The following is a 21,296-nucleotide window of genomic DNA, read 5'->3' on the forward strand; positions in this document are numbered from 1 at the left end:
TTTTAACAAGCCAACGTCAACACAATTTAACAAAACTATGCTAGCTAATTAACGAAAAGATTAGCCCAAACAATACAGAATGATTTGAGCAGTATTTTAATGTTTTAAGTATACAAAAACTGCCTTCTTACCTTAATTTGTATCGATTATTTGGTCATCTTGTATCTCAGATTCACTTGAAGCGTTTTACAGACGGTGCTTCGCTGAAATTCACTTGTATAAATGAGTTAAATAACGCCAATGACATTTTCTTCAGTAAAGCATCTTCGTACGTATAAATTCGGTTTTGTTTTATTTTGAAAGCACAATGGATTACTTCCTGGCCCTCACAATGAAGCTGCCGAGGAGTCGAAGAAGAGGGCGGGGATGCAATACCTTTGTTCGAGTCTTCAAAATAAAATGCTGAGACAGCTCGTCAATGCAATGATGAGCACAAAAAGGATTTCTTTTCACAATGTTGTAATTTTAAACAAAAATAAAAAATAATTCTAATTATATTTTTTAATTGCTAAACACAAAAAACAAAACAATTCTGAATAAAACATTCCAAAGAAGTTCATTTCCTGTCAAAATAAACATCATCTGAGTGGATGGTTTTCTTATTTTCATATTAGATTTTTTTTTTTTTGCTTGTTTTAATCTGCAATTCAGCAGCGTTGACAGACAAAATATGACAAGATAATCTCCCTTTGTACAGCTCAATCAAGATGGCGGACAACCACACGGGCAGAAAGATGCACAAAGAGCAATGGAGCGAAGCTGAACGGGAGTACACGCTGTACATTTTTCCTAGAAAAATAGCTGGGAAGCGGCCCAACCCATAAAAACTCATCTGGGGAATGAAATGCTTGTTCTTACCGACGCGCACATTCAACACTGTGCAACAGTTCAGATCTGTGTACAAAAGAGCTCTCACATTCTAAGAGGACACACACACACACACACACACACACACATATAAGAGCAAGATGTGCAAAATTGATCTTTCCACGGTGACATTCCTCAGAAACATTCATTAAGATTTGATTCAACCCTTGTCCGAGTCCACATCACGACACGCACACACGTCATTTTGCTGTTAAAAAAAAAAAAAGTACTTTTCTTCATCCTCTGCATTGCTTCATGAAGGAATTATTAAATTAGGAAATATCCACACGGTAAGCGGCTAGCTGGTGTTGACCTTGAGGCTGTTGATTTTGTGCAGCAGCGAGTCCCTCTCCATCTGAACCTCGGCCAGCGCCATTTTGGCCCGGGACAGCTCCACTTTCAGGCAATCGTTCTCCTCCATCAGCATCTGCGGGAGCGGTTGTCGTGGTATCACGTGCGCGTCTGAGAACGCCCGCAACGGTGCTAACTCACTTGTTCGTGGTTTGACGGGCCGGTGGGGGTCTGCGCGGCTTCCGCGACGGCGACCTCGCTGACCGGGGTCAGGGCGCCATCCGTCGTCGACGACGACCTTTTGGCCTCGGGGTCCGCTGTGAGCAGGAGGGAGCGGGCGAAGTCAGCCCGGGTTATGTTAGCCGAATGTGCGGGCGTCTTACCTCCGATGGAGAAGGCGCCGTCGTCACGTCGGCGGATGAGCAGGCTGTTCACCTGCAGCGTGATGGGCTCCGAGTCGGACGGGTTGTCCCGCCGGCTGTCGTCCTGCGGCAAAGACAACAAAAGTAAGCTTTGTTTTCATTGAATTTCATCAAGAACATTTTGGCTCACCTTCAAGTTTATGTGCGTGTCCCGTACGCTGATCTCCATAGGCAGCACCTGCGGCGCCGTGTCGTCCTCCAGGAAGTGGGCCAGGTTGTGCAAGGTGGACATGAGCAGGCCGGCCCGGTAGCCGCTCAGGCGCAAGTCCAGGAAGCCGTTGCGCTCGGCCAGCGGCGAGCGGGCGGCGGCGCAAGGCCCGCTCTCCAGCCGGGCCCGCACCTCCGGCCGGTGGGGGGCCCCCTTGGACGGCGTGGGCACTTTGGCCGGGCCTGCCAACATAAACGTTGATGGACGCATTACATCGACAGCTAGAACGGACGAGTAGGTCTGAAGAAAAACAAAGGCAGGAAGGACGCCACAAAGCGACAAAAAGTGCTGCGAAAAAGGGAGAAGAGACTTTGACCCTCGGGCGAGAAGATGAGCAGCTGGCGACTCTCGGCAAAGAATGAGGACCTCGGTTCAACACGTTGACTGTTTATGAGATTCAGGTTTGTGCGTACAAGACCGAGGGAGCGGAGTCATGGTGTGATGTCGAGGTTAATAACAGCAACAGCGGGTCCAAAAGAAGGAAGGGGAGGGGCGGGGGGGGGGGGGGGGGGGGCGAGATAGCTGGAAGCAGCAAGAGGTTTTCTCTCGTCGGCAGGAATCGCGGGACTGAAACCGCAAAGTCTGTTGCTGCAGTGGCGAGATGGAAGGGGGGAGGGGGGGGGGTTAGTGAGTGATGTGCGAGAGGGAGGGTGAGTCAGTCAGGCAGGGAGGAAGACTCGACATCTGCACTTGATTCCACTAGCACGCACGTTGTGCATGGCTTAATGTCGCATATAATGGGAGCGCTCCGTCGATTACCGGCAAATTCTTCAAGGCGGGCGTCGCCGTGGCTACGGAACGAGACGCCGTTAGGCGTGCGTGACCTCCGCGCGCGTGGCAGAACTTGTGCAAAGGCGACTGAAGGAGAAGTGTCACGGCGCGCACACACACATGAGCATGCACACCAGGTTGCAGGTGTTACCTTGGCTGCTCTGAGCCGGCATTGAACACACCATACCTGCGGGGTAAATATGACCAAGGCGTGTTAGCGTGTCTGTTAGTCCCGGGATTCCTAATCGCCACCGAAGAGGCTTCTGAAGTTAACCGTCAACCCGATAAAAGGACGGCGAGGGCGGGGCTTACCCAGGCTGCGGCTGCTGAGGTACTGCCGCAAGCTGACGTTGCCCAACTGGACGGGCGTGACTTTGTCCACCTCCAGAGCCACGGCCGTGCTCTCGCCCGCCGCCTCCATGGCCACGCACACCGAGTGCACCTTCAGCACCAGCACCGACACCTGCGCAACACACACACACGTGTAGACTTCGCCCTCGGAGGCAAACAGACGTCAGAGTTCTTACAATGTCCTTGGAGGGTTCATCGATGCTTTGCGAGGCGGCGCTGACGGTGTCGGGGGACACGCCTCCTTCCTGCTCTGGGACTGGCGCGGGGGCAGCGACCTCGGCGCCGCTGTCAGCGGCGGCCTTGAATCCCGAGATGGACATGTCATCTGTGTACAGGAAAACAAGAAGAGCAGAGAATTGACCTCAAGTTTTTTTTAGTGTTGTGCAACACTGCCGCCTGGTGGCTTGATGTGAACTTGCAAGGGTGCACGCACCTCTTTCCATCAGGCTGTAGGTGTCGCCGTCCTCCAGCAGGTAGCTGTCGATGGAGATGTTGTCCAGTGACTGCAGGGACGGACTCTTCTTCATGTTCTTGTAGGTCACCGAGAAACTGGACTGCGAGCGGTCGCGCATCAGGCGCCCGCTGCAACACACAAACGGCGCCCTTGTCTGACACACGTCTACATGGATGAACGTCAGCGTTCATGCGTGACTAGTCACGAGTACACGACAAATACTGTACAGCGGCACGCCGAGAAAGGACGCATGCAAACGTGCAAATACGTGCGCAAGTTTGCACTTTTATGTATGAGTCCAAAAGACACACACACACACACACACACACACACACACACACACATACTAATAATGATAGTCACAGATCCATTTGGGCCTTACATGTTGGACATGGAATAAAGGGAGGAGGATCTGCAGGTAGATGAGGAGCTGAGGAGATCGGAAACGACAGACAAACTTCCTTTCCTTGGTAGAGAGAACACACACACCTTGCGAGAGTCAAAAGCGAAGAGGCCAAAAAGGAAGTTGAGAAATGTTGCAGACCAGAGGAGGAAATGAGAAATGACGACACAAGTGCGGTGAAGGAAGAGAGAACATCCATAGTGAAGCCCATCGCTGCTATTTATGGATGTAAAACAATTTCACACCGAGGACATGAAGCACCAGCCAAGGTTATTTTTTGAGGGCATTATGTATGACTGACGGAAGTGGTTGATGTTGAGTGTGCGTGGAAAGCTGCTAGCTAAGCATAAAGTAGGAACTAGCAAATACCTGGACGTGGACTGGGTCATCTTGGCGGCCGCAGCTTTGTCTTCACAAAGCGGCTCACCTGCCTGAAGCTTGCTTTCGTCCTCGCTGGAGAAAACCTCGGCCACCATCTCCTCGCCTTCACCGGAACTCCGGCTCCCGGCATTCTTGGCCGAGGAAGTCCTCTCCTCATGTGAGGGCTGGTGATTTGACGCCGGGGCGGTGGTGGGGACCAGAGGGTCAGGCCCACGAGATGTTTTAGCCGAGGGCACGTCGCCGCACAGCATTTCGTCCGCGGTGGAGGTCCCTTTCGCCTCCGCGTCGCCGGCCGGCTCCAAGGTTCCTCCGCTCGCCGAGGGGGACAGCTCCGACCCGAGAGGAGTTCCCGAGCCTTCGGTCTGGGCGACGGGCTTGAGGAGGAGGGAGACCTCGGCGCTCTTGAGCAGCAGGCCCAGGCAGGCGGTGAAGGGCTGGTGGTCGGCGGGACGTTGGGATGGAGCCTTGCGCAGACACCCCATGTCTTCCAGGTCCTGCTGCAAAGTCTGCTGCAGGGCCTTGATGCTGCGCTGCAGACGCATCAGGAACACATACTGCTGGTGGCTCACCTGGGGAAAAACAGCCGAGAAGCTTTGGCACTCTGCTCTAAACTCCGTTTACACGTCCCAAAGAAATTAGAGCCAAGCGTACCTGAGCACTGAGATGTTTGTGAACCTGCACCAGCAGGTGGACATCAGCATCTTTGCCCAAAGACGTCAAAGGAGAAGAAGGCAAGCTGTCCAACGATTGCGGTTTATGGAGTCCGTTGGATGGACTGTGGGCCGGCGGGGGCGCGCCGTCGGCGCTGTAGAACTCCTTCAGCAGCCGCTTCCTCTGCATACGCCCGGCGGAGTCGGCGGAGGCGCTTCGGGACATTCCCCGCAGTTTCTCCTGGTGCGCGAGGAGCTTGGCGGGTTGGCAGGCCCACACGGTGAGGGGGAAGGAGTCCACGAAGGGTTGCGGCCGCCCCTTGCCCTCATAGTCCACCCAGAACTGCGCAAAGTGCATCGCCCAGAAGTCGGCGGCGGCCGGCATTTTCAGGGCGTCGGCCGTCATACTGGGCACCACCAGGCCGCGGTAGATGTCGTGCAGGCGGGTGTCCTGCTCGTGGGCGTGGTAGCGGAAAACGGGATGAAGGAGCGGCAGAGAGGAGGACGAGCGGGGGAAGGAGACGTAGGAGGGCGAGAAGAATTCTTCGCCCTGGAAGGCCTGCAGCAGCGCCTCCAGGTGGGCGCGGGTACAGTTGGCCGGGTGGCGGGTGTTGGTGGCCACCATCTCCGACGTCTGCACGGAGATGGAGCGGGGAAGGTCGGGCGGGCACGAGGGGTCCCGATCGGCCGGGATCACCAGCTACGAGGACGTAAAGACCACTAGTGGACACTCAATCTTCCAGTTGGACAACTGAGCTAGTTTACAATTTGTGGTTTTGCTTTGTTTTGAACTCCCCATACCTTCAGCATGAGGCCGTCCACCTTGACGTCCACGTGCTCGTCGGGTTTCTGCGAGTCATTGAGCTTGTAGATTTCCATGAACTGCTCCAGACTCTGCCGCAGGTCCAAAGCGAAGAGGTTGAGCCACACCAGGCTGCGAGCGTCCAAGACCAGTTGCAGGGCGTTCAGCTGGACGTACAGGTTGGGACACGGGACTGTGGGGGAGGGGGGGGGGGGGGGGGGGGGGGTAGAGAGCTCCGTTAAAAAAAAATATATAAATCGAAAAAGCACCACAGAGCATGTGGACTTACTGGGGTAGTCTTTTCCATCCGGGAAGTAGTACTCGGTGAACTCGACGTGGATGGCCGCCATCTCGGGAGGAAGGTACAAGGACTTCTTATTGCAGGAGATCATGGTCTTGGGGCTGGAGCGACGCTGGTCCGCCGTGGAAACCTGCCGACACAAAATATTCGATCAGCGGGAGCGAAGGATGACGGTTGGGGCGAAAAAGACCAACCTGGTAGATGCTGAAGTCGGCCATCCTGAGGACCACCGAGCTGGACATGAGCTGCGTCTTGGGGCTCTGAGGTGGCGCGCTGAAGGCCAAGGTGGACGACGTGTTGATCTTGCCTTGGGAGGAACCAGCGGGTGAGAACTAGGCGAGCGCCGCGAGACGAGTGACCGAGGGGAGTCGGCTGGGCCTCACGCGAGGCGAGTACCACCGCACGGGAGTGTGCGCACACACACACACAGCACAGCATGGTACCTGGCTCAAGGCACCAGCAGCACTGGGCTGGAGGCTGCATGTGCGGGCTCCATTCTACCAGGGCTCCCTCGGCCTCACTAAGCCCAATGGGCCAATACACATCGTCCCTAACGGACACTGGGGACACAAAACCCAGCGTGTGTGCATGCGCCGTAACAGTCGCGCCCGTCGGCCATCCGAACGCGCTTACCGGGTGAGCTGTGCGCGGGCGCTGCCCCCTGCTGGCCTCGCACCGCACTCTTCAGCATCTCCACGTTGGACTTGAACTCATCCAGGAGGCACCGCGCCCAATCCTCGCGCGTTTTGGTGGCCTCGCTGTAGTGCATCCAGTGCATGCAGCTATCGCCTGGAACAGTCAGGTTATTACTAGAGGCAAAAAAAATAATCATATTGACTGAAATATGTCAGAAAAGGGCACACCTGCTTTGTGGAAGGGGTAGTAGTCTAGCGTGATGGAGCTGAAGGACAGCTGCATGGCCCCACCTGTCATCCTCTTTTTGAACGCTGCCAAGAAAGACAAAAATGCCTTGTGTAAAAATCACGATGCCAAAAGTGTCATATTTGCTTCCACCTTTGTCCGGGGCGTGGATGTCGTCGCAGATGTGCAGGTCCAGATGCGTGATCTGCAGGTGGTGCGACGTCTCGCACACGTCGTGGTCGCTGAAGAGCTTGGCCATGGTGGCGCTCTGGTCGGCCGCTGCCAACGTCTGCGCCGGGCGCGCCTGCTGGGCCGAGGGCAGCCCGGACGACGCCTGTGAGTCGAGAGTGAGGGGAAATTAATATTAGTCCAGTTGGAGCAGGAGGGGTCTGACGGGCGGCGGTATTGACCTGGTCTTCGGTGGCCAAGCTTTTCCTCTGCTGCGCTGACTTCTCCATAGCCTCGCTGAGGGACTTGGCGTACTGCACCATGGCTTTGAGCTGCGAGTCGGTCAGCACCCACAGCAGGTCGTCCAGGATCAGAACCAGCTTGGAGGCCACAACATTGCAGTCCTTCATCTGGACCGGAACGGGGACACGTCAAAGACAGACGGGGGCAGCGGGCGGTTGCGTGTGGATATCTTACGCGTCGCTTGAGCGTGACTCGGATCTTGGACTGGTTGGTGATGAGGCGGATGGGCGCGCTCAGCATGTCGTGCTCGGCGCTCTGGATGGCGTCGGCCTCGATGCGGATCATCTGCCAGCTGATCTCCTTGAAGGACAGCAGCTGCAACGTAGGAGACCGTGTCTTAATCTGGCAATGCACCATCACACCCAGCAGAGGGCGCCCTGCAGACAAAGGCTTTGGTGGAATGTGCAGTTTTGCATACCTCCCCCCGCTGAGGGTCCTGAATGCGTGTGGAGCGCAAGTCGCTGAGGTTCCAGCTGTTGTCGACGCTGTACACCTGCAGCTGGGAGAGCTCGAAGGAAGCGTTGAAGGCCTTGGCGCCGATGCGGATCACGATGGAGTTGATGGACAGCGACATGCCCTCCACCACCTTCTCGGCAAAGCCGTACTCGCTGCAAAGGCCGCCGTGCAAACCCGTCAGCAAGAAATCGCTCCGGGCCACCTTTCATTTATTTCTTTTAGGGCGGGAGCTCACCTCTGACCCGACGCCGTCGCTATAGGGGAGGGGCCGTTGGGGGGGCGGGGTTCATCGCAAGTGCTCATTTCCATTTCCACTTTATCAAGCGTCTGGAAGATCAAAAAAATGAGGTGACTTACCCCCCCAAACGGTTCGATGAGCAGGTAGCAACTTACCAGGGTAATGGGGTGAGTCTTCAACTTGGTCCAGGGGATCTGTGGACGGGGTGACACAACGATCATGAGCGAATGCGGCGGCGTGCCATCAAATGATCGGAAATGCGTGTCGGCGTACGCGGATGGCGGCTTTGTTGCAGCACACGCGGTTGATGGCCAGCCAGGTGGGAAGATCCAGCAAGCTCTGGAGCACCTCCTCGTCCAGCTCCAGGTTGGTGAGCTGACCTTCGCCCTTCAGCGTGCTTAGGTTGATCTTGTCGGGCGACAGGTTCTTGGCAAACCTGCCGGCACACGGGAAACATCCCCATAGAATAAATTCACACAGAAAATGTTGGTGTTTGCACAAGGTCCATCAAGTTGTTTTTTTTCCGTGTGTGTCCACACTGCAAGTTTGCTCTTTGATTTGAGCAAGCAGACTAAAACACACAAAGTGGACGTCTGCAGTCTTCCAGTGGAATGCCGGGGTAGGGGGAAATGGTTGTGCTGCAAAGAATTTTCTAAAGAAAAAGTTACAGAGGGTGTGAGGCCCGAAAACCACTGCAGGACATTTCTTTAGAATGCACCTCCTCCTATCACAAGCAGCGTCACATTCCTCTCCAATTCCGTAAATTATTTAGCAGAGGCAACCTGCACGCTGGCTACACACACAAAAAGTAAACCGCACAATCATGTCACAAGTAGTCGAGACGCAACCACAACAAAATTTGAAGGAGAAAAAAATGAAATAAAATCTATTCTTGCCAGCATTGCCGGTGAAGGTCGAGGGATTTGTTTATGACCTGAAAGTGGCGTGAAGGTGAGCACGATGCAGAAAGCGACATCCTGCCAAATATTGCTCGCTCACGCACACGGAGGACTTCAAGTGCACCCACAGTAAGCCGGCGTGATTCATGCCTTAACAGTCAACAGTGAGGCCAATAACAATAGCAGGTTTCACCTCAAAATGGATGCTGTAAAAAGGTATAACACAAAATGGAGGACATGCCAAGACTACATCCATTGTTCAACAGTGTTGTTTTAAAAACAGTGAGTGAAGAACGGGAAGGTGTATATATGCGTGAAGGGCGTTATTTGAGGAAATAATATTCGGCAGCACAGGCCACAGGAAAGTTTTTGCACCTATGTTGACACAAACAACACAACCAAAGACGATGCGAGCGTGACAACACGAGGGCGCTTCGACACGACCTCCTGCGGACGCCAACAGGCCTGCTCTGGGGCAACAATGCCACTTCTGCTGCCACTTCCTCTACAAACGTTGAAATGAAGCAACTGTTTGCACAAACAGATTATAAACCAGAAAGAGGCAGTAAGGTTGGCAGCAGGTGGATGGAGGAAAAACAATGGGTGACGTCACAGCAGCTCAACCATTGAAGACTCTTGAGGAAACCCTGGAAAGGGATAAATAATGCAGACATCTTGGAGCTAGTTAAAATAAAACACGGGAAGAAAATCGTGATTAAGTGCTAAAACGTGAGATTATTTGAATTCAAGCGAGGCCACTAAAGTGATGACACGGCAAGTTTAATGACATGTCAACAAGATATGTGCACCTTGCTCTCATCGAATGACGCGTTGGAATACGTTCACGTTGCTTCCCATACCGATAAAAATGATTTTTAAAATTAAGTTTAAGGTGGAAGATCACGTTAAAGGTACGTCTAAGATTGTTATTTGAATAAATCAGACTCGGAAAGGCAACCGGTTCTACCTGTCATTTGGGCTGCCGAGGGATTAGCCCCGCTAGCCTGTTAGCTTAGCCCGGTTAGCTGCGTGAGCTCAGCGAGGGTCACCGGAGGCAAAAGGCCGACTGACAATCGCCGCACGGCGGCTGCAAGGGCCGACAAGCTGTCCTGAACCACAATGACAAAGTCTTGGTGTCGGGCGTTTCGGTAGGCTGACGGTCTAACAGCTTCTGGATCACCCCTGCCGATCGCCCCCCGTACCCGGTTGCGTGTGGCTCACTAACCTGGAGAGATGCTTCAAGATTTGCTTCTTGATGAGCCCCGCCATGGCGCCGCGAAGTCCGGGAGACTTGCCCCGGGTGGTTGCTTGCTTAGCAGGCTTCCCAACTCAGCTTGGACGCGACACGGACGAGTCAGAACGTGGCTGTCCTCATTTTTGGACCGTGCTCCCACTTCATTTTTCCTGGCAGGAGGAGGAGGAGGAGGGGGTTCGGGGCATTAGGTGGTCGTTCTTGGAGACAAAGCATAGCACAGTGGTGGTGCACCTCCTCAGCTCGGTAGAGGCTCCGAAAACAAAGGGGGTCCAGAAAGAAGCTCCCCCGAGGTGAGCACCTGGATGGCGGCGGGCGGTGTCTGCTGTCACCGGGGCAGGGCGTGCAGTCGTGATGCATTCATGCGTCGCTCGGAAAAAGTGATGATGCCTTTGGGAGGCATCGTGTCTATTTTAAAACATTTCCATCTAAATGTCTCAATACTATAAAATTGTACCTGAAATCCTAAATCACTTGAAATAGCTGCTTTAAGTTAATGTTTGTGAATGTGTATAAATGTGTCACCGGCGGGAGGCTGAAATTGATTCTTTGCAAAATTAATATGCAAATTTTATGAATGATTCAAAAACAAAGTCTTTTCTTCACAGGTTTATTTTTTCGCAAAATTCCTGTATTATCATCTCATTTGATTCAAGACGAAATGACGTTGCGGACACGCAGTACACGTAGACGTTACTTTGGCGCCCTCTAGCGGACAAGATTAGAATTGAGAGCGTTTTGTTTACTGCGGGTTTCACTTGTTCATTGTACTTTTGCTTAACGTTAACGCTTTCTTTCTTTGTAGGGCATGTACAATAACCCTTTTGTGTCATTTCTTGCGTTTCAAGATTAAATACAGATCTACAAACTACATTTTCTCTGCACGACAAGTACCTACAACAATCAGAAGTGGGAAGAAATGTAGTAGATTTAATCCAATTTACCCATAGATTGTAAAACAAGGACTTTTTGTTCCTTAGAAACTTGTGAGGTGGCATTAAGGGATGTGGCAGGAGGCCAGTTGCCACGTATGGTGGGAGGTGTTTTGCTTCTAAACCACGCCCCCAGATTATAATAATATCATTTTAAAGTTTAACATAACGCATAAATGCTTAACTACCAAAAATGTTGTTTGAGAAGTTAAGTATTTGTCACTTCGTCGTCACTTTCTTTCACTTTTTGCATTAGTTTCGCCTGCAGGAGTCCAACATGGGACGTCCCAAAAGCCAACCTAAAGACACGACTCGCTCCCTGATACGCTATTGCAGAGCCGGTTTAAAAAAAAAAAAAAAAGAAGCAAAAACTCCATCCATCCACGAACGCAAAAACGGCCAGCACAGCGACACACGTTCTTTTCACACAGTTCACCTCCAGCGATCATGACGGCCAAGAACCGACAGAAGAGCAACGCCGGCGAGAAAGCAGCTGCAGCTTCTGCAGCTGCACCGGTACATAAGGAAGAGAAGTCCCAGAAAAGTAACGGCGTGAGCGGCTCTTCAGCTGCCCACGGGTCGCCGCGCTCATCCGGGAAGAAGAGCGGCGGCAGCAGCGGGGGCAGCAGCAGCAGCAGGGGCAGCAGCAGCAGCGGCAGCGGCGGCAGGAGCTGCCTGGGCACCCTGTTCTCGATGCTCTTCTACGCGGTAATGATCGGAGGCGCCGGCCTGGCCGCCTTCCACTTGCAGAAGGTGGTGGAGGAGATTCGGCAGACGAGCGCAACGCACGCCCAAAGTGCGCAAATCAGCGCTGAGATCAGCGGCAAAATGGACGGCGTCGTTCAACAGGTTCGTTGAGATGTCATTAGGCAGGCACTGCACCCAACTTATTATTAATTCCAGCATTGTGACCTTTGAAATGACGGTGCAGTCCCTCTACTTGGTGTCTGTACTTGGTGTGCTTTTGGATCGAGGGGCGTGTCAGGGGTTGGCTTGAGGGGTTGGGTGAACCCCCTTGGGGGTCACTGAATGCAAACTACACGCATGGCAAGTCAATCAACTCTCTTGAGCCATACTCAAAATCTTCTAAGGAATCTCCCCAGAATAACGAAAGCAGTTTGGTTTCATTCTGACTTTAAGATCACTTCTGTTTATGTACAACATGTTCTCCATAGGTTCCAGGAATTTTGAGTAAAATTGGGTCCATATATGTAGCAATCATCAGAAGGCAAAAAGAAAATCGGACCTCCTCAGCAGTAGTGACAGATTGATGAATCATCATCTGCATCTGAAAGGTTCCACCGCAAAATGCTCACCTTAATATTTTTCCAACTCTAGGTTGCCTCTCTGAAGACCACGGTGGACATTCTGGAGTCGTCATTGGGCGCCACCCGTGCCGAACTGGAGGGTGCAATGACCCGGATGGCGAGGGGCGAGCAGGAGACCCGGCGAGTGGAGGAGGCCCTCCAGAAGCTCCAGAAAGACCTCCTCAAGGAGCTCTCCGAGGGCATCAGCGAGGTGAAGGAGGCCCGGGAGCGTGACTTCTCCTCCCTGGAGACGACGGTGGAGCAGCGTTTGGAGGAGGTGAGCAGCTCGGTGCGCGCCAGCGTGGCCGAGTTCACCAACGCCCAGGGCGAGTCCCAGAACCAGCTGGCCGACCTCAAGGCCCGGCTGGGCGGCATCGAAGACCCCGCCATGGTCAAGGAGGAGCTGGCCGCCATCGTGAACGTGGTGGCCGAGATCAGGGCGACCAAGCAGGAGGCCGACGCTTCCACCGATTCCATCCGGGAGCAGATCAACTCTGTGAGGGAGGAGCTCCGAACCCGTAGCCAGGAAGTGGCGTCGCTTTCCCAGGAGGTGGAGTCCTTCAGGTCGGTGGTGCAGGACACGGTGGGAACTCTCAAGCTCTCCGTGTCTAACGCCGAGACGGAAGTCCAGACCCTCAAGGATCGAACCGGCGTCCTGGAGGTGGCCACCGAGGGAGTCCGCGACATGGAGACCAAGCTAAACGAAGTGGCCGCTCAGGCGCAGAAGAGAGCGGACGACATGGAAGCCCGCCTCAAAGCCTCAGAGGAGAACAGCGAGTCCATCACCTCCAAGGTGGAGTCGCTCCTCTCCGAGTACGACACCCAGGAGAGTGACCTGGCCGGCAGAGCCTTCTCCGGGAAGGAGGTGGAGGTCCTGAGCAAGAACCTGGAGGAGCTGCGGGCCAACGTGGAAGCCGTGGGGGAGGCGCAGGACTCGCTGGCTTCCACGGACTCGATCATGGCGCAGCGAGTGGAGGAGCTAGAGAGGCTGGCCGCCGAGGGGACCAGCGAGCACGCTGCCAAGCTGGAGGAGCAGCAAGAAGCCATCGCCGCCTTACAGATGGCCTTGGAGGCATTGTCCCAAGGTCCAGAAGCCCAGGCGGAAGAGTAGCATCGTCGCAAATCACAAAACACTCTTTTCTTCGTTAGTAACTTGAAGTTGCACAGGTAGGACAAGAAATGAGGAGGGAGCTGGATGGACTGCTGAGCTGTGAATCAACACTCAATCTGCACTGTTAGGGTTTTTTTTTTATTTTACAGCTTCCTGCCTTCACCAAAGATTTTTTGGAAATCAAAAGCAATAAGGTCTTGTCAAGAATTTGTTGTTTACTCCTTTTTATTTTCCAATAAAAAAACACTCTTCTTGACCTCAATGTCACATTTTTATGTATACTACACACGACAACCTTCTAGCTCCAGAAAGTTGAATTATGAATTAAATAAAAAAATAAAATTCTGATAAAACTTAGACCTGTTCAGTAGTGACACTTATGTCCTGCTCTTGGGTCGACGTGAGTCCGTCTAACGTGCGTCTGAGCTGGGCGATCTCCTCGTCCCTCTTGCTGAGCTCCTCAGCCAGGTTCCCCACGCGGAAGGTGAGGTCGGCCAGCCGGGGCTCCAAGCCCCCGAAGTCTCTCTTGATGGCGCCCACTTTGGGTTTGAGGTCCGCTGCGAAGCTCACCGTGCGGATCAGGCGAGCCCGGCCGCCCTCCAGCTCCCGCAGCTGCTCCGACACGCCGCGGTCGGCGGCGTCCAGCTCGGGGAGGCGTCGGCGCAGCTGCTCCAAAGCCTGCGCGTTGCGTTCGGACGCCGCTCGCAGGTTGGAGACTCGTTCGATGCTGCCGGCCAGCACGTCGCTGATGCGTCCCACCATGGAGCGCTCGGACCGCGACGCCTGCTCCTCCAGCTCCGACACCTGCGTCAAGAGGGAGTCCAGCTCCGAGCGCAGGCCGTCCATACGCCGAACGTCCGTCCTCACCGACGCCACCTATTTTTATTTCAGTCAGGTGTCAAGAAGTAGAGGCTGATGAATCAAACGCACCTTGTTGGAAAAGTCCACCGTGATGGCGGAGGTGCGCGCTTCAATTTGGTCCACGGCGCCGCTGAGCGCGTCCACGCTGGACCGCAGCGCCAGACGCTCATCGCTCAACTCGGACGCCCACTCCTTCAGCTGGCCCACGTCTTGCTCCAGGCTCTCCAGCTGGGTCCGCGCAGCCTTCCGGCGACCCCCTACGTCGTCCAGCATCAGGTGCACGTTCTCGCACTGCAAGACAGAACGAGATTCTGTTGAGAATTATTTAAATGTGAAGTTCTTGCTGATGTATTTCCCCAACATGGCCACAAGAGAGCGCTATTAAACCTGTAATCGAGTTATTTCCCAAACTACTGCATACAGACTAATTAAAGTTTTCACTGTACTGTATTTCAGTAAATTAAAAAAAAATCCAATTTGTTTATTTTATAATTTATTGGTAAAATGTCAATCATGTGGGTCTACAAATGAACAGCAGTCCAGCTCTGCTACTCCACTGAGGACAAAGAAATGCATGGGGGGGATAATTTAACAGAAAATAGTAACACAAAGTAACAAAAAAAACCGAAGCTTGACCTATTTTGACACTGAACTAAGAAAATAATTCCAGCAATGCTAAGCAGAGGCCCTTCCTGTCCTCTCTGCGGTGTCATTATTGTGTGATGTCATCTTGAGGGGCTTCGGTTGGCTCCTCCCACTCTTCATCCGGCTCCTCTTCTTCCTCATTCGTCTGCCCCGCCCTGAGTACCATGGTGAGTTCATGCACAGCCTCCCGCACCACTTCCAGCTCGCTCTTCATCTTGAGGATGGTGCCGCGAGCTTGTAGGGCGTCAATTTCCTGGCGCATGGCGAGGATCCGGTTGAGCGTCTTCAGCATGTTGTCCTCGGCCGAAAACACCTGAAGCGTTAACTCCTCCATGCGCTTCTCGGCGCCGCTCAGGTCGGCCCCCAGTTTCACTATGGAGCGCAGCGCCTCCTCCACGTGCGGGAGATGCTCCTCGCACTCTTTGGCCCGCGGCAGATGCTCCTGAAGTTGGGCGCTAAGCTCCGCCTCCTTGCGGGCCAGCCTCTTGATGTTCTCATCCATTTTGTGGATCTGCTGGGTGTTCCAGTCCAGCTGCGCCTGCGCACGCTTGGCGTCGTCCTCCTCGGCATGCTCCATGGCTCGGGCGTTCCTCCTGGTGCTGTCCTCCAGCTCCTCAAGCTTCTTGGCCAGCGACCGGGCCCTCCGCTCAGCCTCGTTCACCCGCTCCGTGGCGCTGGCGTGGGCTTCCCGGGACTCAGCCTTGAGGGAAGCCAGCTCGGAGGTGGCGGCGGCGAGCCGGTCTTGCCACGTCTCCGTCACGTTGAGGAAGCGGGCGTTGATGGCTTGCAGGTCGCCCGACGCCAAGCTGTCCTCCGCTTGCAGCGTCGCCACGGCAACGCGCAGCTCAGAAACATCCCGTCGAAGCCCGCTCTCCGAGGATACGGTGGAGAGCGCCGCCTGGAGGTCTTCCTCGGAGGCGGCGAGCTGCAGCCGCAACACAAAACAGGAGGGCCGTTTCTCAGGGAGTGCTCAAGCCAGGAATCCACAGATTTGTTGGATGGGAGGGTACCAAAATGGCAGTCGCCTGAGGTAGGGTACCCAAGAGGGTGGAGCTTGACACACTGTCGTCTGTTGTTTGGTGGGTGGACAGTTTACGTGTAATATGACAAAATGTGATTCCACAAACGTCACCATGGTTTAATTTGGAACCCTCATGAGATACAAAAGATCTCCTCTTACAGCTGGAGTGGTTCTGTCATTCATACCCCAATGCATTTATAACACTTTTGTTTATATATTAGTTCTAAAGTGTTGATTACTAAGTGTCACGTTGCACATTTTAGAACAAAACTTACTTTTTTGGAAACCATCTCGACTTGTTCCTCCATTTGAGACAAACTTGACGTCTTTCCATACAAACGTGCAAATTTTTCCTCCATTTGAGAGAACTTGGCATTCTGCTGCAGCACCATCCTACAAAAAAGATATTTATAAATTAAGATGAGACAAAATATTATTTGAATTTAAAATTGCACGTGTGGTTAGAACTTACCAGCTGAGTGCAGCGCAGACTGCAAGCGAAAGCACGCACATGATGCATTTAAGATCTAAACTGGAGGATTTGGAAGGCGTGCTGACATGTTCACGCTTTGCTTTTGTGTCTTGGTCTTGTTTGTTTGCAGAATCAGGAGTGACTACTTCATTACTTTGCTTTTTCTTTCTTTGCTTCACCTCGCCATGCATTTTGACGTACTTTAAACTGGCCCAAATCAGCAGGAACGGGGAGGGAAAAAAACTCACCAATTTTCTTGAAGATGAACCACTTAAGTCCCCAAAACGTTCACAATATACAGATAAAAGTAAAAATGGGATTAAAAAACACTCTTTGCACGTCTACTCCTGATTTCTTTTGACCCGGTTGTGCTTGAATAATGCTGCTTTCATGTGCCTCGTAAATTTCAACGCCAACATAAAAGCGACAACTCGGGAAAAATAAAACATCCAAAGTTACTGCAGATAACTACACCAATACTACTGCTAATACCCAACCTAATTCATAGCAGTGACCAAATGAGCTGCTTGTGAAGGAATTGTCACTTTAATGCGCGAAAGTTTTTGAAAATTCAATATTCCCACTTTCCTGGAAAACCCTGAACGCCTCAGACAGCCACGTCAGCGGTTGCCAGCGTTCCCTCACGCTGACACAAAACTAAGTAAATAAGCTTTTTAATAATAATAAAATAATCATAAATAAATGCAAGCATGTTTATTTTAAATGCTCCCAAAAACATTGTCAACAATATGATTGCCAGTAGCTTGTACAAAGTCCTTTATATATATGAAACTTGGGTAAACAGCAGTACATGTCAACTATTTGTATATAGATACATTTACTTCAGTTAACACAACTTTAAAGTACATTCAAGCAAAAGCTGCCAATTTTGGCAAAATGCAAAAAAGAAAGAGGCAAAAATGTAACTAAATCACTCCACAGTAAAGCATAATAATTCTAACTTTGGACAAAGACATTGAGGAATGGTGAAAATAAACATTTAGTAGCTCCGACTCCCAGCTTGAACACATCAAGTGATTCAAGAAAATAAAATATCCAGCTCTAATATTTAACCTTAAAACAAGAGTGGCACCATCTGCCTACATCAATGCCCAAATTAACAACTTGCCTTCAACGTATTCAAGTTGCAAAAAGGGCTCGGCAAATCCCTTAAAATATTTAAAGTGTCTAATTATAAGAACAAAGAAACGCACCCTGCTTTATAGTGCAAAAGTTCCAGTCACACACTAAGTGCACTTGATCATTTTTACCATCATCTCATATTAGCATTTATGCTAAGCTGCACGTTTCAAAAAGAGGCTCCGACCCTCCAAAAAAAAAATATTCGGACTGATGTGTTACTATTTCCTAAAGAACTATTTGAATGAGCTTGAGATGAATTGACAAGGCCACCCAAGATACTTAAGAGCACTTTAAGCATTAGAAAGAACACTTTTTTTTTTAAACTTCATAACATTGGCTCTGGCTGTATTTACATGCCGAAAGAGGAAATTATTCACAAACTTTGGCCTTTTTCAAAGCTAAAAAAAGTCTTTGTAAAGCTTCAGTTGATGTAAATTTTGTCCAACATGTCACTAAATACAAAAAGTCTTCACCTTGGACTTGAGCCTATACTTCCCCTCATATGTTCTTCAAGAGCTGTAGTGGTCCTAAAAACACACACACACACAAACATTTAAATATGAGACGTTCAGGAAAGGAGATGAGCGTTTGGGTGATGACGAGCGGAGACCTGGATGGTGTTGACGACGCCGCTGGCCATGACCGAGAGCTTTCCGGCGACGTTGCGCACCCCCATTTTCAGCTGCGTCATGTCGGGAGCGCTCGGCAGCACGTTGGTCAGGCGGTACGAGCTGGCTGCAATCGAAGAAATTTAAAAAAAGACCAAAACGCTCACACTGGCGTATCGTTACCGACCAGTCCGAGATACTCACCGGCTTGCTTCTTCTGATCGTCAAACAAGTCAGCTGAACTTATAGCAGAACTCCCGGCGAGTCTCTCCAGGCGTGATCTGGCTTCGTACTGCCAACAAGCAAACTTCTTTTGAAATGTCTGACATTAAGTTTGCTCATTTAGCCGAGACAAGAAACAACAAAAAGAAGCTAGTGCGAGAATGAAATCCTGTAAACAATATCTGTACCTCTGTGTTGTCTTGCTTCCCAAAGTACATATCTGAGGAGATGGCTTTGACGTCCTGGCCGAATTTCTTGCGAGCTTCTCCCGTGTCTGGGACAGGTGCCGGGTCTACTTTCCTGCGCGGGGCGGGCCTGCAAGCAGACTTTGACGTCATCACAGCGGATGGAAATCGAGTCAGAACCTTCTCACCTTTCATCTAGCGAGGTGATGGCCGACGTCAAGAAGAAGTCCGGTTCGGGTTTCTTGCTCCATCGGGAGAGAAAGTCTGACGAGTTGCTGTGCTCGTAACGGGACAGGACCCTGAGATGGTTTCAAAGAGAGCGGCCGTGTAAAATATGAAAGCTCGGCACTTTTTCTCCGCATCCTACCCTGAGCCGAAGCTATCCTCGTCGTCATCGTAGTCGTCATAGTCTTCGGTGAAACGCGACTGTTTGCCTGTCCTGGACGCCAGGGGGCGCTCCTGCTGGATGATGTGCATGTCGGACGTCACCGAGTGCGACACTCCACTAGGGGGCGAGAGAAACGGCACGTTAGAAACAAACTGGTTTTTGTGTTTTGGACCTCCAAGGTCTGCTCTAAGTGTACCTTCTGACCCCGAGCCCCATTCCCAGTCTCTCCGCCTGCTCCCGCTTCTTCCCGTCCAGATTCTTCAGCTTCTGGTCGTCCTTTTTCCTCTGCTCCTCCAGGTCTTGGTAGGCCAGACGCATGGATGGCGCACTGAGAGCACATCATTGGATGGACTCAACGCTGAGCGGACACAAGATTAGGTACACAATCCGAGCGTGTCCTCACATGGACTGGGCCGTTTTAGTGTTGTTCTTCTTGTCGCCGGCCACGTCCTCTACCTTCTCCCGGAGCTTGTCGGCAGCTTGCGCTTTCTTCTCCAGCTCGTTGAAGCTCTTCCCGCTCACCTTCTGAGCGCCCAGGCCGCCTTTCTTGGCGGCCATCTGCGAGGATGAAACACACACACTCGAGTGTTACATAAGATAGCGAGACACGAGAGGTGTATGTGGACGTACCGTTTTCTTGGTGCCGCCCGGCTTCTTCTTGAGAAGAGACAAGGGTTCTGGAAGAACACGACAGATTTTATTATTAAACAGGAAAATGCGCAAGTGAGCGAATGAGCGTTTAACCTGGATTGGCTTTCGGGGAAGCGCTCAGCTGGTCCACACTGGGGCCGTTCTCAGCATTGCCTGAAATTCACGAGATGCATTGATATGAATATGCATATAAATAGACAGAAATGCCAGTACCTTCTTCCACGTTGCCTTCCGCGTCAAATGTCACAGAGCTGAGGCTCATCTTGGCCATATTTTCCGGAACTTCCTGTTCATCAAACACATACAGAGCGCTGTGTTAATTCTGCAAGGTGCGACTGTGAGTCGAGGGCTAGTACCTGTGTGTGGAGACTGAAGAAATCGTCGTGCTTCTCTTCTGGCGACGCGGTCTGGGCTGAACCCTGACTGTCCAACCAAAGCTACGAAGACAAAACGTGCAAATGAATAGATGACGAAATCCATACATTGATGATATTTTTGTTACCTCTGTGCCATGTCTTCTGGTGGCGTACGTGGCTTGCGTCTTGATCTTCTCTCTGTACAGCTGAGCGGCCCGGCTGTTGTATTTGACGTTGGCGGCGTTGGCCGTGCAGCTGTGCTGGTTGAAGAACGACACCTAGACGGGAAATGAGGTCAGCACGCCGTCGTTTACGGTTTGCGTGCGGCTCTGCTCACCGCGTTGGCGTTGCCTCCCACTTGCATGCATCGCAGCTGGTACCATGACCAGTTAAAATCCAGCTCTGTGGACCTGTTGACAAGAAGATCATGTTTTGTTACATGCCAAAGTGTATTAGAAATGCAACCATTATAAAATGCACACCTAGTATTGACTCATGCTCACCTGATGAAGGACAAGTGCACACCTAGAGACCTGTGCGTTCCCGAACAGTCTATACAAAGGAACACGCCATATGTGATGCTGGCCCAACTGGGATTTTTCGCTGAGCAGTCAAAACAAGCCTGAGAACAAAAAAAAACTAAACTAGTATTGAATAGAACTTTATACAACTCATCAACACTAACAAAAGCTAAGCTAAGAGGTAACAGCTGTTGTTCAAACTAGATGACACACACAATTGAAGCAGACGTTAAAAACTTGTAGAAATATTAATTGCCTTTTTTTATTATAGTAATTGGGTGTAGAACATTTAGAAGTAATTAAATGACACTTAACTGTCAAAATAAAAGCTACCCAAACTCATTCCTGTCAACCAGCTAGTAATTAGCTGACACCTAATTACTCTTCCGAAGTTGCTTCCACGTGAACATTCTTTATAAATAAATCAACTTAACACACAAACACACGTAGTGTGTCGTTATTTAAAGTCGGGTTGCTAACTTTTATGCTAACAGTGACGGTGCGACGTGTCAGACGTCGACTTACTTCCTTGTTACGAGCGGAGCTAAAGTCTTACCTTATTCGTGGGAACGGAGCGAAGCCGCTTGAAAATGGCACTAATGTCTTGCTTGCTGGGTTCCGCCATGATTCTTTAAGCGGGTGGTAGCTGGTAGGAAAGTAAATAGAAACGGGTTTATGTTTAATTATAAGCCAAGTGACACGTACGTTTCAGGAGGAAAACATTCTAGCTCGCCTGTGATTGGCTGAAAATAGCACGTGGCGAAGTTGTGGTTGCAGTGCATTGTGGGTAATGTA

At 51.5% G+C, this 21,296-nt stretch overlaps 5 protein-coding genes across 15 annotated transcripts in view; 1 reads left to right on the forward strand and 4 right to left on the reverse strand.

Annotated features, from left to right (window-relative positions):
* Positions 1-279, reverse strand: part of anks1b (ankyrin repeat and sterile alpha motif domain containing 1B) — a 34,722-nt gene extending 34,443 nt beyond the window's left edge. For all 5 annotated transcript variants that reach the window (XM_049760728.1, XM_049760727.1, XM_049760725.1 and 2 more), the window contains exon 1: positions 132-279. The gene's annotated coding sequence lies outside the window, so the exon portion shown is untranslated. The remainder of the gene's footprint in view (positions 1-131) is intronic.
* A 163-nt stretch (positions 280-442) lies between these two features.
* bltp3b (bridge-like lipid transfer protein family member 3B) lies at positions 443-10,513 on the reverse strand. 5 transcript variants are annotated; one of them, XM_049760721.2, is made up of 25 exons: positions 10,313-10,513; positions 10,052-10,230; positions 8,201-8,363; positions 8,083-8,121; positions 7,925-8,016; positions 7,652-7,841; positions 7,408-7,548; positions 7,173-7,340; positions 6,916-7,096; positions 6,765-6,848; positions 6,535-6,690; positions 6,096-6,208; positions 5,890-6,031; positions 5,600-5,793; positions 4,800-5,498; positions 4,137-4,717; positions 3,747-3,830; positions 3,344-3,492; positions 3,087-3,235; positions 2,872-3,022; positions 2,711-2,746; positions 1,711-1,970; positions 1,542-1,644; positions 1,360-1,475; positions 443-1,294 (listed from the first exon to the last, which is right to left on the reverse strand). In XM_049760721.2, exons 2-25 carry the CDS (start codon positions 10,093-10,095, stop codon positions 1,166-1,168), a joined length of 4,164 nt encoding a protein of 1,387 aa, XP_049616678.1. In that variant the 5' UTR covers positions 10,096-10,230; positions 10,313-10,513; the 3' UTR covers positions 443-1,165. The 5 variants fall into 5 exon arrangements, with proteins under 5 accessions (XP_049616678.1, XP_049616677.1, XP_049616679.1 ...); XM_049760720.2 differs by having other exon boundaries at positions 10,052-10,513; XM_049760722.2 differs by lacking the exon at positions 2,711-2,746 and having other exon boundaries at positions 10,052-10,511.
* An 837-nt stretch (positions 10,514-11,350) lies between these two features.
* Positions 11,351-13,684, forward strand: ckap4 (cytoskeleton associated protein 4). The gene is made up of 2 exons (XM_049760765.2): positions 11,351-11,859; positions 12,349-13,684. Exons 1-2 carry the CDS (start codon positions 11,458-11,460, stop codon positions 13,426-13,428), a joined length of 1,482 nt encoding a protein of 493 aa, XP_049616722.1. The 5' UTR covers positions 11,351-11,457; the 3' UTR covers positions 13,429-13,684.
* On the reverse strand, positions 13,546-16,879 carry ikbip (IKBKB interacting protein). Of its 2 annotated transcripts, XM_049760775.2 has the most exons (4): positions 16,428-16,845; positions 16,231-16,348; positions 14,359-14,580; positions 13,546-14,304 (listed from the first exon to the last, which is right to left on the reverse strand). In XM_049760775.2, the coding sequence occupies exons 1-4, from the start codon at positions 16,616-16,618 to the stop codon at positions 13,783-13,785; spliced, it is 1,053 nt and encodes a 350-aa protein (XP_049616732.1). In that variant the 5' UTR covers positions 16,619-16,845; the 3' UTR covers positions 13,546-13,782. The 2 variants fall into 2 exon arrangements, with proteins under 2 accessions (XP_049616732.1, XP_049616731.1); XM_049760774.2 differs by lacking the exons at positions 13,546-14,304; positions 14,359-14,580 and adding an exon at positions 14,766-15,859 and having other exon boundaries at positions 16,428-16,879.
* A 247-nt stretch (positions 16,880-17,126) lies between these two features.
* On the reverse strand, positions 17,127-21,250 carry arfgap3 (ADP-ribosylation factor GTPase activating protein 3). Of its 2 annotated transcripts, none has more exons than XM_049760763.2 (16): positions 21,058-21,250; positions 20,484-20,602; positions 20,318-20,390; positions 20,127-20,258; positions 19,981-20,061; positions 19,838-19,910; positions 19,718-19,777; positions 19,604-19,650; positions 19,377-19,531; positions 19,170-19,301; positions 18,953-19,090; positions 18,774-18,884; positions 18,589-18,715; positions 18,383-18,470; positions 18,181-18,305; positions 17,127-18,097 (listed from the first exon to the last, which is right to left on the reverse strand). In XM_049760763.2, exons 1-16 carry the CDS (start codon positions 21,124-21,126, stop codon positions 18,080-18,082), a joined length of 1,548 nt encoding a protein of 515 aa, XP_049616720.1. In that variant the 5' UTR covers positions 21,127-21,250; the 3' UTR covers positions 17,127-18,079. The 2 variants fall into 2 exon arrangements, with proteins under 2 accessions (XP_049616720.1, XP_049616719.1); XM_049760762.2 differs by having other exon boundaries at positions 18,383-18,473.
* Positions 21,251-21,296: the final 46 nt, after the last annotated feature.

This window comes from Syngnathus scovelli, chromosome 22, assembly GCF_024217435.2.
Source record: "Syngnathus scovelli strain Florida chromosome 22, RoL_Ssco_1.2, whole genome shotgun sequence".
NCBI lineage: Eukaryota > Metazoa > Chordata > Actinopteri > Syngnathiformes > Syngnathidae > Syngnathus > Syngnathus scovelli.

Coding starts and splice junctions, on each gene's coding strand:
- ikbip (XM_049760774.2), bottom strand. CDS start 16,618: ATGCATGGCGAGGTGAAGCAAAGAAAGAAAAAGCAAAGTAATGAAGTA. Junction 16,349..16,427: donor GTCTGCGCTGCACTCAGCTG/GTAAGTTCTAAC, acceptor TCTTTTTTGTAG/GATGGTGCTGCAGCAGAATG. Junction 15,860..16,230: donor TCGAGATGGTTTCCAAAAAA/GTAAGTTTTGTT, acceptor TTGCGGCTGCAG/CTCGCCGCCTCCGAGGAAGA.
- ckap4 (XM_049760765.2), top strand. CDS start 11,458: ATGACGGCCAAGAACCGACAGAAGAGCAACGCCGGCGAGAAAGCAGCT. Junction 11,860..12,348: donor TGGACGGCGTCGTTCAACAG/GTTCGTTGAGAT, acceptor TTCCAACTCTAG/GTTGCCTCTCTGAAGACCAC.
- bltp3b (XM_049760721.2), bottom strand. CDS start 10,095: ATGGCGGGGCTCATCAAGAAGCAAATCTTGAAGCATCTCTCCAG. Junction 8,364..10,051: donor ATCTTGAAGCATCTCTCCAG/GTTAGTGAGCCA, acceptor GTGTGCCGGCAG/GTTTGCCAAGAACCTGTCGC. Junction 3,236..3,343: donor CTACAGCCTGATGGAAAGAG/GTGCGTGCACCC, acceptor TCCTGTACACAG/ATGACATGTCCATCTCGGGA.
- arfgap3 (XM_049760762.2), bottom strand. CDS start 21,126: ATGGCGGAACCCAGCAAGCAAGACATTAGTGCCATTTTCAAGCGGCTT. Junction 20,391..20,483: donor GTGCACTTGTCCTTCATCAG/GTGAGCATGAGT, acceptor TCTTGTCAACAG/GTCCACAGAGCTGGATTTTA. Junction 19,651..19,717: donor TTCCCCGAAAGCCAATCCAG/GTTAAACGCTCA, acceptor GTGTTCTTCCAG/AACCCTTGTCTCTTCTCAAG.